The 15082-nt window shown below is 45.9% G+C and overlaps 1 protein-coding gene across 3 annotated transcripts in view; it reads right to left on the bottom strand.

Annotated features, from left to right (window-relative positions):
• Positions 1-504: 504 nt before the first annotated feature.
• The window catches only part of EDAR (ectodysplasin A receptor), an 89104-nt gene continuing 74526 nt past the window's right edge, over positions 505-15082 (bottom strand). Inside the window, exons 6-12 of one of the 3 annotated variants that reach the window (XM_047068949.1) lie at positions 14069-14155; positions 12352-12480; positions 12161-12235; positions 11804-11876; positions 9095-9251; positions 7926-7986; positions 505-3183 (exon numbers count right to left, since the gene is read on the bottom strand). In XM_047068949.1, coding sequence (XP_046924905.1) covers positions 2861-3183; positions 7926-7986; positions 9095-9251; positions 11804-11876; positions 12161-12235; positions 12352-12480; positions 14069-14155 — 905 coding nt within the window. In that variant the 3' untranslated portion in view covers positions 505-2860. The remainder of the gene's footprint in view (positions 3184-7925; positions 7987-9094; positions 9252-11803; positions 11877-12160; positions 12236-12351; positions 12481-14068; positions 14156-15082) is intronic. The other 2 variants (XM_047068951.1, XM_047068952.1) reach the window with 2 other exon arrangements.

Genomic DNA, 15082 nt, shown 5'->3' with positions numbered 1-15082 from the left:
TGCCATGATGAAGGCAGGCATAGGCTAGATGTTGGTTTGAAGACAAGGATGGGGGACATTGGAACACAGCAACCCCAATTAAAGTATCCCAACAGCCATAGGCCCCATCTAAATCATAGCCAACTGAGCCCAACTTAGGTCATCTGGGATCCTTAGTGACCTCCGAACTATAATAATAAATTGTCACTTTAAGCCATTGAATTTTGGGATGGTTTGTTACATAGCAGTACCTAAGTGATACAGTGATGGCAACTTGGAAAGCAAAGCGTGTTTTGTTTTGTTTTGTTTTGTTTTGTTTTTGTTTTACAATCTCACTGTAATGTTTGCTTCTGTTGAGTGCATGGCCCAGGCCATAAAAATTTAGGAAGTTCATTTAGGCTGGTCACAATCCTACGGTCTCATCTTACACGTGCAATAACCAGGAACAGAGCAATCAGAGGCTTCTCCACTCACCTGCCCTCTCCCTCCCTCCACCCCCCAGAAAGAACTCACATTGTAGCAGTCTGTAGATCTCCTTTTTATTAGTTTATTGAAACAGTAAAATATAATAAGTTATATATACAGGATGAGACAAAACTATTAACAATTAAGACTTCACTGGCTAAGGCCCACAGCTCCAGCTTAGGGTGTTTCCTAAAAGTTTTTAAGTATAGCAAAATAATGAATGTCTCCATACAAAATGTCAGGGTGGAAGTCCCTGTTCTGGTCAGTGATAATCATTATGGTCGCATTGATTTGAATTCCACAATGTAGGCTAAAGCTCATCAGAATAGACTATTCTTGGATTTATGTCCAAATAAGTAAATGACAAAGGAATGTTTAGCTCTATAAGGACTAACTTTCTAAAAATGGCAGGTTGAGAATCACTGAAACATGGCATGATGCTGGCTAGACATCTGGCCCCAGCATTGTAAGTGTGAAATGAGGCAAAGCTCTGGGTCCAGGAACAGCCGCCTCTGCTTCTTCACTGAAAATATTGTTCTTGGGAAACTGCAAGCTGTCTCCCTGGAACAGCATTCTCATCACATGTGACATTTGCAGCCTGATTCAGGGGGACAATCTCATCATCATCATCACAAAGCAGGAGAAAGGGGTGCCATAGGATTCCAAAGAGGGATTAAAAGGATAATTAAGTTTTGCCATGGAGTACTTAGCTTGTAGGATATAGCAAATAGGTTCTGAAAAACAGCAAAGAGACACAGAAAATGATGATATTAAATATTCAGGACCTAATTATGATCCTATCACAGTATGTTCTACATTCATTGGTGGGAAATTGCTTGTTGGCTCTAAATGTATGACTGATTTCCTCTCCCCAAAGCATTTGCTCAGTCATGTGACTTATTTTAAAAACATCGCTTTGTAAGTCAGAGACTGGTTTTAATTTGGTAATAACTATAGTCGGATCTGTCATTAGGAAGCTCACCAGTGAACTCTAAATTAAACCCCTGGTATGATCACTACCCCGGCTCCCATGTTCTTGGCAACTGCAGGTGTAGTAAGAGATTTTGCCAAGAACAATGACAGTTTATTACTTTACCTCTAAGTGTATGTCAAACAATTATAGTTACTCCGAGTTTTTCTGCTTCTAGTCTCATCTTGATGACTCATCTGTGTTCACTTCAATGTGCACCTTGAAGGCTTGGCATTTCCTGAAGTCCACTTTCCTGTTGCCCACCTAAACCTTACTTTTCCTGATTACAGAATCACAGACTAATCTCTCTTTTGCAAAAGAGAAACTGAAGCCCAAGAGGGAGAAGAGAATGGCCCAAGCTGGCACAACTAGAATCAGGTCCTTGGATTTCAAGTCCAGGGCCTGCCTGTGTTGTGAGGCTCCATTTTCCTTGACTGGCTCAGAAACCCTCATGTCACAAGGCTCATTCACAAGTCTCAGACACTCAGAATCTAAAATTATGCATGGCTGAATTCCTAGGAAGTCACCATTTCTCTTTCCACATATAGCTGACCACTCATTTCTGTTTGAAGCAAAAACAGGCTGACACATAATTTAAATGGACTGTGTCTTTGAACATTGCTGCCCCCAAAGGGTCAAATCTGACTAGGGATGAGAGTGGAAAGCAATTCATGTGTAATACAAAACCACTGGGTCTCAGGCCTGGGAATCAGGCAATAGGTGAAACTGGCCACTGACTGGACACAGGTCTACTTGACTGGACAAACACATGCCTTGTAGATCAGTGACAGAAGGCAGGCCACAGAGTGAACTCTTCCATTAGTGATTGGAAGGGCTGTAGGAATACGAATGACCTTAAGAACAGCCACTTAGGATATTAACAGACTTGTACCAAACCTGACACACTATGTGGAGTGTGGCATCTGCCTTTGGTAGCCATTTCACCAGGCATTCGAGCTTCTTTCTTCATGATGCTGCCCTCTTTCATCACTCCAGTGGGGAGCCATCTCCCTCCCTCAGAACTTATTATGTTTTCTTAGTATCCCTTTGTCTAGACTGTTTGATGTTTTCTAGCAAGATGGTTTGTAGACACGTCTTCTGTCTCTCCTGAGGTTGTAAACTCCTTAAAAACAGGTACTAGATTCTTTACCTCTGTCATCCCCACATTGTTTGGTTCATCTGAGCACCCAAAAACATCCCTTGAATGAGTTGAATAAATATTCATCCCAGGTGGGTAGCTGGGACTATCCCAACCTTAATCTTTTATTTTTGGTTAGATTAGAAGACAGGCCTCATTTCCTCTTGTTCCTTGGAATGGCCTAAGGCAAATCCTCGTGACAGCAGAAAAAGCCTGACTCTTGGCAGTCTGTCGCCAGCACTCACAGCTCCAGAGCCCTTGGTAGATCCTTGGTGCCTCCCAGGGAGGGCAGACTATAGGCAGGCTCCTCAGGATGTAGTGGGTGGCTGAGAGGCAGGTGGCACAAGCCCAGCCCACTCCAGTATGTCTGCACACAAGGACTCCACAGCATCCAGCCGTTCAATCTGCACCAGTTTTGTGAGCAGCTCTGGGATGCTGTAGCCTGCTGTGCTGATGCGATCAAAGAGCTGCATGCCATCTGTCATGCCCCCAATCTCATCCCTCTTGAGTCCAAAGCTCTCGGCAAGGTGGCGCCATGTTTTCACAACAGCCTTCTCGGAGTTGTACGTGGAACTGAGCATTCGGCTTGTCTTCTCAAGGCAGTCAAATGGCAGCTCTGTGGGGCTGAGACCTGCGGACAAATAGCCATAGTCAGACATTGCAAATGGCAGTCAATAGAAGCTCAACACCATTAAAAATTATTTTTAAAACTTAAAAAAAGATTGTAAAATAAAACACAGATGCAGAAAACCATATAAAATAAGTGCATAGCTTGAGGTGAACTACACCCAGGACTTTGTCAGCCACATGAGAAGCCTTACCATGGATCCTAACCCCAATAACAGCCCCTTCCTCCTAGGAAAATAGCCACTATATTGACTGTTACAATAATCCCCTCAAGAACACTGTCAGCAGTCACCAAAGCCTTGAATATGGGCTACCCTTAGGTTACCGTGCTTTACATGGAGCTGGGCTGAGGAGGGAGTCAAAAGGACAGTATTATGCCCTTTATGGAGACAGCAGTCACCTTTATGAAAAGTGCTTTCAAAGACAGCCCAAAATTGGTGTTACCTGAGCCAACTCACTGCAACCTGAGTGGTCCAATGGTTCTCAATCTTCCTGCCTGTTAGACTTACCTGGGAGCATTTTTTTTAAATGATGTATTTTTACTTTTGGCAGCTGGAGTAGACATGCTTTTCCTGATTGCTCCTAGTAAGTACAGCTAAAAACCCTAGATGCTCTGTACAAAGCAAACACAAAGAGACTCTGGAAAGTGGTGAGAAAAGACAGACTGGTAGAGAGCTTGGGAATAAAGCAATGCCATGGTGCTGAGCCTTTTGCATCATTATCCAAGACATGGAGCTGAAGAGTCCAGCAATCCAGAAATATGAACAATAACAAACCAAAATCGTCCAACAGATGCCTGCTCTAACTAAAGCACTAGGAAAAAAGAAGCTTAGCAAGAAGAAAACATTTAGACAGTAACTGCTTTGTTACAGCCAAACACCACAGAGAAAACTGTGGCCCCACCCTCAACAAGGCCAGCAAAGCCTGGATGTCCACTCTCCATAGGCTGTTACATTGCACCAGGTTTCAGGGAAGGCAAGGTCAAGAGCCTGGACTTTATCATCATCAGCTGGTAACAAGCCTCCCAGCCCAGTGGTATCAGTGGAGACCACTTGGAAAAACAGTTTCCCACCCCACCCCTCTGCCATCAACAAAAAGAGATTCCTACTTGGATGTAAATGAAGGCTGAGTGGGAACCTAGATATTTACCTCCATAGAGATATCAGAGGAAGCCAGATACAACAGAAGGTTTAAATAAGACACAGAGTCTCATAACATGACATAAAACTCTCCAGGTTTCAATAGAAACCCACTTATCATACCAAGAACTAGGAAGATCTCAAATGTTCTTAATTTTACTTTTGAAAATATTTCCAAAAAGGGATAAAGAGTGTGAGGCAGGGTCAGCCAAATTCTCTGTGGTTTTTGTAGCTAGAAAAATCTCAAATAAAAATAGAAAATATCTAGCATCTAACAGAGATGCTAGAATTACCTGACAAGGATTTTATAGAAGCCATAATACAAATGCTTCAACAAATAATTACATACATGCTTAAAACAAGTGAAAAAAATAGGAAGCCTTAGCAAAAGATAGAAAATATAAGAACCAAGTAGAAATGTTAGAACTGCAAAAATACAATTGAGATAAAAAGTTAAGTAGATATGCTCAATGGCAGAATATAGACTGAGGAAAGAATTAGTGAACTGGGTAACAGAATAGAAATCACTTATTTGAACAACAGATAAAAAATAAACTGAAAAACACAGAGCCCCAAGGACCTGTGGGGCTATAACACATTTTTGTCATGGAGGCCTAGGAGAGGAGAAAGAGAGTGTGGATGAAAAAAGAAATAATAACTGAAAGCTCCCCAAACTTGGAAAGAGACATAAGCCTACAGATTTAAGAAGCTGAGAAAACTCCAAACAGAATACACCCAAAGAAATTCATACCAAGATACATCATAAATTCATGGAACTAAAGACAAAGGAATCTTGAAAATAGCAAGAAAAAAATCAACACTTTACCTACAGGGGAAAAGTATTAGAATGAGAAAGTATTTCTCATCAGAAACCTGGAAGCCAAAGGGATGTGGCACTGTATTTTCAACTATGGAAATGAAAGAACTGTCAACACAGTGCCCCATGCCCAGTGAAAATACCTCTCAAGAGTGAGGGGAAAATCAAGGCATTCTCAAAATGAAGGAGAACTAAGAATTTGTCACCAAGAGAACTACCCTAAAAGAATGACAAAGGGAGGTCTCTAAACAGAAAGGAAATGCTAAAAGAAGGAACTTTGGAACATCAGTAAAGAGCACAGTAAGCAAAAATATTGGTAACCACAACAGCTTTCCTTTTCCTTTTAGGTTTTCTGAGTTACGTTTGCTAGCTTGAAGCAACTGATGTGGTTCTAAATATATAGAGAGGAAATATTTAAGACAACTATAAACAGGAAGGACATAAACAGAAGCCGTTGTTTTTTTTTTTTTTTAAGTAGGCTTCATGCCCAGTGCGGAACCCAGTGGGGAGCTTGAACTCATGACCCTGAGATCAAGACCTGAGCTGTGATCAAGAGTTGGATGCTTAACTGACTGAGCCACCCAGGTGTCCCAGGACGTAAGGTTTTTATACTTCCCTTGAACTAGTGAAAGGATGACCTCAGTGGATTATATATGTATATATAATACAGTACCTAGAGAAACTGCTAAAATAGCTATGGAAAAAGATGCACTCAAAACATATAGTATACATCACTCAAAAAACATCAAAGTGTATTTCTAAATTATGTTCAAGTGACCCAAAGGAAAGCAGGAAAAAGAAAACAGAGAAATGAAAAACAGAGACAAAAAAGAGTAAACAAAAAATAAAATAGCAATCTTAAATGCTAACATATCAATGACTATGTTAAAAATATCCTAATTATATGCTATCTACAAGAAGCTGATGTCCAATATAATGATATAGGCAGGTTGAAAGTACAAGAATAGGAAAAGATATACTATGTAAACACTTAATAAAAGGAAAGCACAAGTGGCTATTACATCAGACAGAGTAGACTTCAGAATAAAGGAAATGACCAGAGATAGAGAGGGACATTAATAAAAGGGCCAATCCACTGTCTGTGAAGACATAGCAATCCTAAATCTATATGCATCAAATAACAGAGCTCCAAAATATATGAAGCAAAAAACTGAAGAACTTAAAGGAGAAATAGACAATTCCACAATTACAGTTGGGGACTTCAACACCTTTCCCTTAGTGATTCATAGAACAATTACTAGGAAATCAGCAAGAATACAGAACTCAACAACACAAGGAAAATCCAACCATGAAGAAAATCCAATCAACATTATAGAACACTTGACTCAACAATAGCAGAATACAGGCCTTCAATTTCAACAAAAGAATTCAAAAGAATTGAAAGAGTGTATTTGCCTACCACAATGGAATCAAACCATAAATCAATAAATAACAAAGATAACAGGAAAATCTTCACACACTTGGAAAGTAAACAACAACCTCTTTTTTTTTCTATTGTCAGGGATGAAATTTGGTTTATTACATTTATTTCTCCATGGAGTTATTGCATTTAAAGACATGGTTTATTTTTCAAATGAAGAGACTTCTTTTCAGAGATCTTTATTAGGTTCCTGTCAGTTCCCTTGACTTTCCTTTAGAAGAAAATTGCATATGGGGGTGGGGGAAGAAAAGATATATGGATCCTCCTCTTTCTGGGAGGTTTTAGAACCAAAGGCTGTTGGTGTTTCCCATGCAGGGATGAGTCACCAGCAGTCACTTTCTCCTCTGTGTCCTTCCTTTTGCCATGAAGAGAGCCACTGGCACTGGGAATAACTCCACAGTGCTGCCCTCCACTGGGCAGCTGAGGTCCCTTGGCCTTGCCAGCCTTATCACACAGGCTGACCCTGGGGCATGTATATTTTTGGAGAAGAGATGCCATATTTCAGCAGGCAGCCAAGTAGAGTTCTTGGCCCCTAGAACTTATTTCTGACCAACAGAGCACCCAGCCAGGGAGCCTGCCCCAGGCAAGGTGTGCTGGGCTCTAACTGTGCGGAGAACTGAGAGCACCAGGCTCCACTCCTGCTGCCTGGGCCAGACCTTGAAGTCCAAGGAGGGATGCCAGTGAGAGCAGGACTGAGTGGCCTGATGAAGCCGGGAACATTCCCTAACCTCAGTGATAAGGGGTTTTGTCTCCTGGGTGAATACAAAGGTGATTTAGAGCCTGGATTGAGAAGAAGTGGGCAGTATGGATTCCTGTTTCAGGTTGAAATGTTTATATTCCTAGTCCTGCTGCCCATACCTGGAGGGTACTTGCTGTGATACAGCCTGACTTTGCTTGCTCCAGAAGCATCTTTGTGGATGGAGACCATTACACAGGGAAAGGGCAAGGCCAGCTAATTATTGGGTAAGTGACTGAAAACACCAATGTGGGGACAGGATCTGGGGACACTGGAGGACACTGTTCTCTAGATCATCCTGAATCCACAGTCCCCTAGAGAGGGTCTGCCCTGGGGATGGGTGTCATCTTCTTGTCCTGTGAGGGAAAGGGCTGTGGGGAGTGCCAGGCAAAAGTTTTAAATAGCTTCATGCCAAATCCCATGTCCTTCCACACCTGAAGTGGGTTCCCCAGCCACTGGGATAAGGAGCATGACAAGCTAGAGTGGGCAGCCTTTCTCAGCCCTCATGGGGCCTCAGGACTCCTACCAGAGCTGTTTCCTACATATTGATGATTGGGACAAGATCCTTGGGGAAACCTGGCTAAGTGTCCCCCAACAGTGCATCCATGCTTACCTTCAACAACTCCACACACATTGGCATACACATCCAATATCTTTTTCCTTCGACTTTGAATCTACAGGAAAAGTTAAGAGAATGTTAATTTTCACAAGGGAAAGTGGTAGCCATCAAAGATACAAATTCTCCATTGGAGTGTTGGCAGCTGCTCTCCCCTGACTTCTAGTCAGAAATGCTGAATGGCGCCCTCACATGAACATCTCATCAGGAAATCACAAGGAGAAAGCCTTTTCTTCAGGTCTCTGCCTGAAGCACATTCAGTATTCACAGAGGTAGAGGCTGCTGCTCTCACTGGACATTCAGGCTCACAAGACACCTGCATCAGTCTGTGTGGGAGGGTAAGTGGTGAGGACCCCAGCAGGCTGGCGGTGGCCTGAGATGCTATGGCCGTGTCTGCAGCTATCCACAGACTCTTCTCCCAGAGCACACAGCTTGGGGTAAGGACACAAGGCCCATGCTGGATGAGTGCAGAAGGGACCCTGGCTGAAAAGTCCCATGCCCCACAGGAGCCAATACCTCTCAGAAAAACTCCATAGGCCTCCAGGGTCCCTGCAAGTGATGGGTGCCATTACAGACATCCCTGAACTCAGGGCAGCCCAGAGCATGGCATCCCTGTCCAGACCCAGGCCAGATTCGGCTTCCCAATGGAGGGACTTTTTTTTTTTTACCCTAAGCTACATTACCTAGCAACATGCTGACCTGGAGTTGGGAGAATAGGTCCCAAGGGGCTGCCAACGACCCAAGTGCTACACACTCAGGCAGCCTGGGCAGACCTGTGCTTCTTTGCCCATGCACCCTGCCATGAGGGTGGGGGCCTGATTTAGGTGACAAGCCCTTTGGACAATTTTACATGAAAAATGCATATTATGTATGTGTGTGTATTCATATGCCCATTCCCACCCCCACCCCACACATATACATACGCTTGTCTGCTTAGATACACACTAGTATGTTTGCAAAGGTTTTTTCCTGTCCTATGGTATCCCAAACAATTTTAACTTTTTTTTCTTTGCTTATTTTCATTTTCTTTTGTAAAGTTCTATAATAGAGAGATAAGTTTCCTATTTTTTTACTATATCGTTTTGAACCTGCCACTCTGTCTAGGTTCCTGGCGGTGGGTCTACTGGGGAATGGTGAGCGTGCGTGCGGCAGCGCCAGGGCCTCACCCCGGCTGACTTGGTGGCTGCCGACTTCTCCCGGGCCAGGTGAACCAGCGACAACAGGCACAGCTCTGGGGAGCCCTGCTTGTCAGTGGCAGGCTCCTCATCACTGTCCATGCTCCGGCTTAGCAGCTGCTCATTCTCCGATGATGCGTCATTCTCGCTGTGGAAACAGAAGGGTGTGTGTTAACTGCAGCCCTGATACGTCCTCCCAGTGGGGAGACAACCGGGTCAGGGACTTGTTCCCCATGCTTTTACTGAGCAGCTTCTGGGCATGAAGCGAGAGAGACGTGCCCCGCTCTTACTCCTTGTCCTCTGCTATTTTCCCAACTAGTGACCCGGATGTTGGGTGGCCTGCAGGTGTCGTGTCAGAGGACTCACAAGGTGTCTCCGCAGGGCTGGGGTCCAACAGTGAGGGGGACGGCATCTGTTCATCTGTCCACCCCCACCTAGCTCACTCAAGCTTTCTTAAATACATCACAGCTTCCTATATTTAATGCAGGAAAGTGCCAGGTTCAGCCTTGTGTCTAAAAGCAAACAGTTTATGTGGCCAGCACCGAATCTGTGCAAGCTCTCTGGAATAACCCAAAACAAAGCTGAATGGAGCCTGCCTGGGGACCCCCTCTTGATTAGGGGGTGACCTGGCTGAAATGTGTGCATTGTGGTGGGGGCGGGGGAGTCACAGAGAGCCTGGCGAGGGGCTCTGGGAAATCCCCCAGGAAGTCATGTGGGCCCACTTCCACCACTGCTCACTGTCCACAGCCTTAGGCACATGTGGGGTGGAGCTTAAACTCAAAATCATTCCAAATATATAAAAAACAGCATTCTTTTTTATAGGCATCCTGCTGGCTTCCTGTGGTCTGGCTGAAGACTTACAAAGAATTATTCTTTTCTAGCAACTGGGTTACAGTAATGAAGCCCACACTCAAACACAACTGTAGAGACCAGATAAAGGTGAGGCCCAGTAGGTTCAAGGGACTCACTTGGAGTTGGCTGGCCTGCTGCTGTCTCCACTTGACAGGAGGCTAGGAACAAAAGCATGGTTGTCCCCAGAGACCACTGACTGTCCTAGGTCCTTTCCCTAAGAACTGAGAGCAGGCAGAGGGGAGAGGAGCTCTGTGCCTTGTCTTCTATAGCACCATTGTTGGGTTTTAAGTTTTACTTGACATTTACATATGAAACAAGTATTATTTTTCCAAATATTTTTCCAAATACCCCAAGTTTCCCTTATTCTTTAGATGAAGCTTAAGTCATGGGACACATCTCTGCCCTTTTTAGTATTCCTTTTTCCTTACTTTTGAGAATGAGAAAAGGCTGGAAGAACAGAAGAGGAGAGGCCGCCACAACACCAGGCTGGATAGACTGGAGGGTGGAGGAGAAACTTGTCCCCAGGGAGGCACTCTGCAGAGCCAGACCCTGCATCATGGCCCCTGCATGCCCTGGTGTTCTGAAATGAGGTCAGTGGGAATGGAGGCACTCACAGGAAATACCTGCCATCTGAGGGCCTGCTGAGGCCCTCTTTTCTTCCAGCATGCAAAGATTTCATGATTTAAGTCTGCTTTCTGACCTTGTGTCAGGGGTCTTGAGAGATGCTGGGGTTTTCCAAATGTAACATGTTTAGAAGTGCTTTATTAACACCAAAGCTCTACATGAACATGTGGATTCATGATCATTCCTACAAATGAAAGCCTTTGCAAGAGTTCACCCACCACAGGAAGGTCCCAGGCCGGAGGCCAGGACAGGAGGCATTGCTCCTCTGCTCTTCCTGTAACTAGTTTGGGGGTCTCCCATGGCCTCTGTGCCCCAAATACATGGGCATTTGGGTAGATGGTATCCTGGAATGGCCAAGTGGGTGGAGGCTGGACAGGGTGCTGATACCATGGGGTGGGTTTTCGGAACCTAAGCAGGACCAAGTTCAAATTACCATCTAAGGGGCTAAGGAAAAGTTCACTTCCCTCTGCCCTAGACATTAGAGCCAGGGCTGATTCTACATCCTAATGTGCACTAAGTATGGTGCAAATTTCATATGCCAAACCTCTTCCTTAAGAGGCCTTACTTCATAAGCATTAGTGGTTGGTCTGAAGCATGTACAATGTGGGCTCTGGAGTCAGAGCTCCAGGGGCTCTGGCTCTCTGCCCTGCCACTCATGGATGTGTGACCTCAGGCATGTGACAGCTTCCAGACCTTGGCTTCCCACAATCAGGGATATTAGCACCTTGCTCATGGGGTGCTTACACTTAGCATGGTGCCTGGCGGCCAGATGTCTGGTAGCCATCATCATCACCTCTGCCATTCAGGGTTTAGGGATACGAGTGCTGGCCTTAGCACTAGTGATGTCAGTGTCAGTGCTGGCCGCAGTAGGCTGCTGGAGAAGAAAGGGGCACTCGCAGGCTTTGGGTCTGCACGCAGAAGGTGGATGTAGAAGAAGGCCCAGGGCATCTGGCCCTGGAGCAAGGTGTTAACCACCTGCCCCTCATGCTGCCTGGCCCCTGCTGCAGATCAGTGGTGAGGCTGAAACCTGGTACTCACTTGCCTTGCCGGTCTTGAGGCCCTGCTCCCTCTGGAGCCTCCAGCCAGTGGCTAGGCTTCTCCATGTGCTCCCCATCTGGCAACCCAGCTCCCCTTCCTGCTCAGGAACCCAAGAGGATCCTTGACCTCACCTTGGGCTGGGGGCTGCTCCATCCCATGGTAAGTGGCTGCCTTGGCTTGGCTTACCTCTTGGCAGTCTTGGCTGGAGCTGCGGTCAGCTTCTCAAATTCATCCTTCTCGGAGAAAATCACCACGCTGTCTGCAGATAAATGGAAAGATTGGGGGTGGGAGAAGGGAGCTGGAGTCGGCCCCTGACTCTGAGTTCATCCTTCCCTGCTCACTTCCTCTTTAGCAGGCCTGACTGGTGTCTAAACCACACCACCCTCAGAGCCAAGCACAATGTGGGGGCACTGACACTTTTTCCTGCAGCCCTGTTCTACGTTGCATGGGAGCACCAGTGTTATGAGGCCAGGCTGGTGAGTGGGGCAGACAACCTCCACCCTGGAGATGGACACCCGTGCTGTGGGGGCTGTGTATGCAGACCTTGGGCCTCTTTCTTCTCCTCTTCCTTGCTCACTTGGGCTTCCACACTCTTCACTGGGTGGCTGGTGCAGCATGCTGGTTGGAGAAAGGGAAGGGTGTGAAGAGCCTGGCTCGCTGACAAGGTAAGCTGATGGAGCAGTCTGAGAGTAAGGGTTTGTGGGGTGGGTGTAGGGGCATTGGGGAGCAGTCACCTGGGGCTGAAGGCTTCGTCTTCATGATGTAGAACATGATGATGAGGACAATGGCTATGGCCATGATGAAGATGGTGGACATGGCAATGATCAGGGCTGTGGCCAGGTGCCCTTGGCCTGAGAGCTCTGCTGGAGGCAGGGAGAGAGGGCAACATAGGGCTCAGGACTCCCTACAAGAGCCCATCAGGCCGGCAGGACCCGCCCTCTGAGAAGATGGCAGTGCCTGTGGCAGGAGATGCTTCCAGGGGACCCTCAGAATCCAAAACACTTGCTTAGCCTGAGACCCAAGCTGTACAGATTTTCTTTGGGAATCATGTCAGGACTGCCCAGGAGCTCTCCTGGCTGGTCTTAACTAAGGCTGATCCAGACTTCTCTGGAACCCCATGGTTTGGGTTCACTCAGTTGTTCCTGAGGTGCTTGCTTGTGCTTCTACTACTTTGGGAGCCCTGGGTCAGGTGGGATATGGAGAGGAAGAGACCCATGAGCAAGTGTCCTGAAGACAGTTCCACCGAAGGTTTTTCTGAGGGCTAGAAATTCTGTTTTTGGTTTGGCTCTGTCCTGTGTCTCATGCAATTTCAGTTGCATGTAATAATCGGAGTCTCAGGGCAAAGGTGGTACAGGTGCTGCCACACCTCTTCCTCTGTTCCATCACCTCCACCATGATTCTTCCCTGGGGTGGTTTGCCAGGCGGTTCTCAGTCATTTCCCCAGTAATGCCTGCTGTTGATACATACAATGCCCTGATGTGTGTTCTAATTCTCTGAAATCACAAGATTCCTGTTGTCATGAGGCAGGATCCAGGTTACCCACCATGGGAAAGGGATAAGATCTAAAGCACTGGGGACCATGTAAGGGAGGTGGAAGCCCTTTAGGAAGAGGCATAGAGCTTGTAGCCCCAGCACTGCCTGTTTCCACAGCTGCCCATCCTCCCCAGTGGGGTGTGTCTGCAGGAAAACTGGCCTCAGCTTGTCATGCGGGGAGTATCATTATTTGGATGCCAGGTATGGATGATATAAATGTTGTAATATTCTCTGTGGTGTGCTATTCCTGCCCCTCACTTGGGGTCTGGAGGAAATGAGACTCGTATATCCTAGCAAAGTCTTCCTGCTTTGATGCTCTGTGAAAGTACAGGTCAGGTTTGGAGAGCAATGCCAAGGCTGGCACGCTGAGTGCACTGTGGGATTTTGAAGGGCCCCCAAGCCTCACTGAGACCAGGGCCCTAAATATGCTTAAATAACAGCATTAAAACTGCCAGATGGCAGCATGAGGCCTTGATCTGAGAGAAACATGGGTCTTGGGGTCTTCTGCCCTCCTCAAGATTTTCCATCCCTAAGGGAATAGGTAGTGAAACGTAGTTACTGGAAACAAATATTAAAGTGTTGAACTCAGTAGGTTTATCTGAAAGCCAGCAACAGAATGGCTATTGCTGTCAAGCCCAGCCACGGCCAGGAAGCTGGCTCCCCTCTGAGGGGCCGCCTGTGCTCTGAGCACCACCCTGCCATCCCCGGGATGTGCTTTTCTTGCCAGCATGTTCTAAGGGGCCCAGAACACCCATGGAGAGATCCATTCCACTCCTTGCAGAGATCATGACCACCTTCCTGCTACTGGGGGCACTGAGGAGCCCTACTGCGATTCCTCATAGCTGCTTCCAGCCTCCCTTTTGCTCTTATCCAAGCCCCTCATTTCCAGCTGGCTAGCTGCAGAAGTGCAATCCTTACCTTTGTGGGCGTGCTGGAAAGGAGAGAGGGTGCTGCTGCCAGAGGTGCTGGGGAAGTTGGCAGAGACTCCGGAGCTGGTTCCTGTACCTGCAATGAGAACCCAGTCACCGTTCCTCGGGATGACCTGGACAAGCCCCACCTCCAAGGATGGAATGCAAGGTGTATTCGCAGAGCCCGGAGATCTAGTATTCTAGGTTATGCAGGAACTGCAGCAAGGGGCACGGGACAGGGAAACATTTTAATCTCCTAGAATGTTTCATAATCCCTAAAGAGTGTTCTGACCTCCCAGGGGTTAATCTTCAAGAGAAGACACGTAGGTAAATCTGCTAAGACTAAAAAGTGGTGCCTCACCAACTCAATATTTCTATGAACAGAGGTAAAATATATGCAATCTATAAAGATGAGAAAAGTACATATACATACAAGTATTACTGGAGGAAAGTAATAATTGAGAAATTTCTTCAATTACACAAACAGAAATGTCTTTTTAATACTTTTTCTAGTTATAAAAGTAATATGTTCCATTATTAAAAATCAGGAAAAAAATGGGAACACAAGAAAGAAGTAAAAGAATTGCTAGCTGAAGTTGAAAATTTGGTGTGTTTTCCTTTAGGATTTTCCTAGGGTTCATTTTTTTTAATGTTTATTTATTTTTGAGAGAGTCAGCATGAGCAGCAGAGGGGCAGAGAGAGAGGGAGACACAGAATCTGAAACAGGCTCCAGGCTCCGAGCTGTCAGCACAGAGCCCGACCTGGGGATCAAACTCACGGACCGCGAGATCATGACCTCAGCTGAATTCAGATGCTCAGCCGACTGAGCCACCGAGGTGCCCCTCCTAGGATTCATTTTTAAAAATACTTGTGCTCAAGCAGTTTAAGAACAGAGATGAACTTTGCCTTCTTTCAAAACTGTGACTCCTAAAACTTCCCTTCTCTATTCCTTCTATCACTTAGCAGGGATGAAATGGAAGCTGGTTTTGTGACCAATTGCATCACTGAGAAATTGGTTAAAACA

The sequence above is a fragment of the Lynx rufus genome, unplaced genomic scaffold, assembly GCF_022079265.1.
Source record: "Lynx rufus isolate CCGP_SWC_20201006 ecotype Redwood Valley unplaced genomic scaffold, mLynRuf1.p SCAF_8, whole genome shotgun sequence".
NCBI lineage: Eukaryota > Metazoa > Chordata > Mammalia > Carnivora > Felidae > Lynx > Lynx rufus.
Note: the sequence above shows the minus strand (reverse complement) of the source record. Positions and strands in the feature narration are given on the sequence as shown.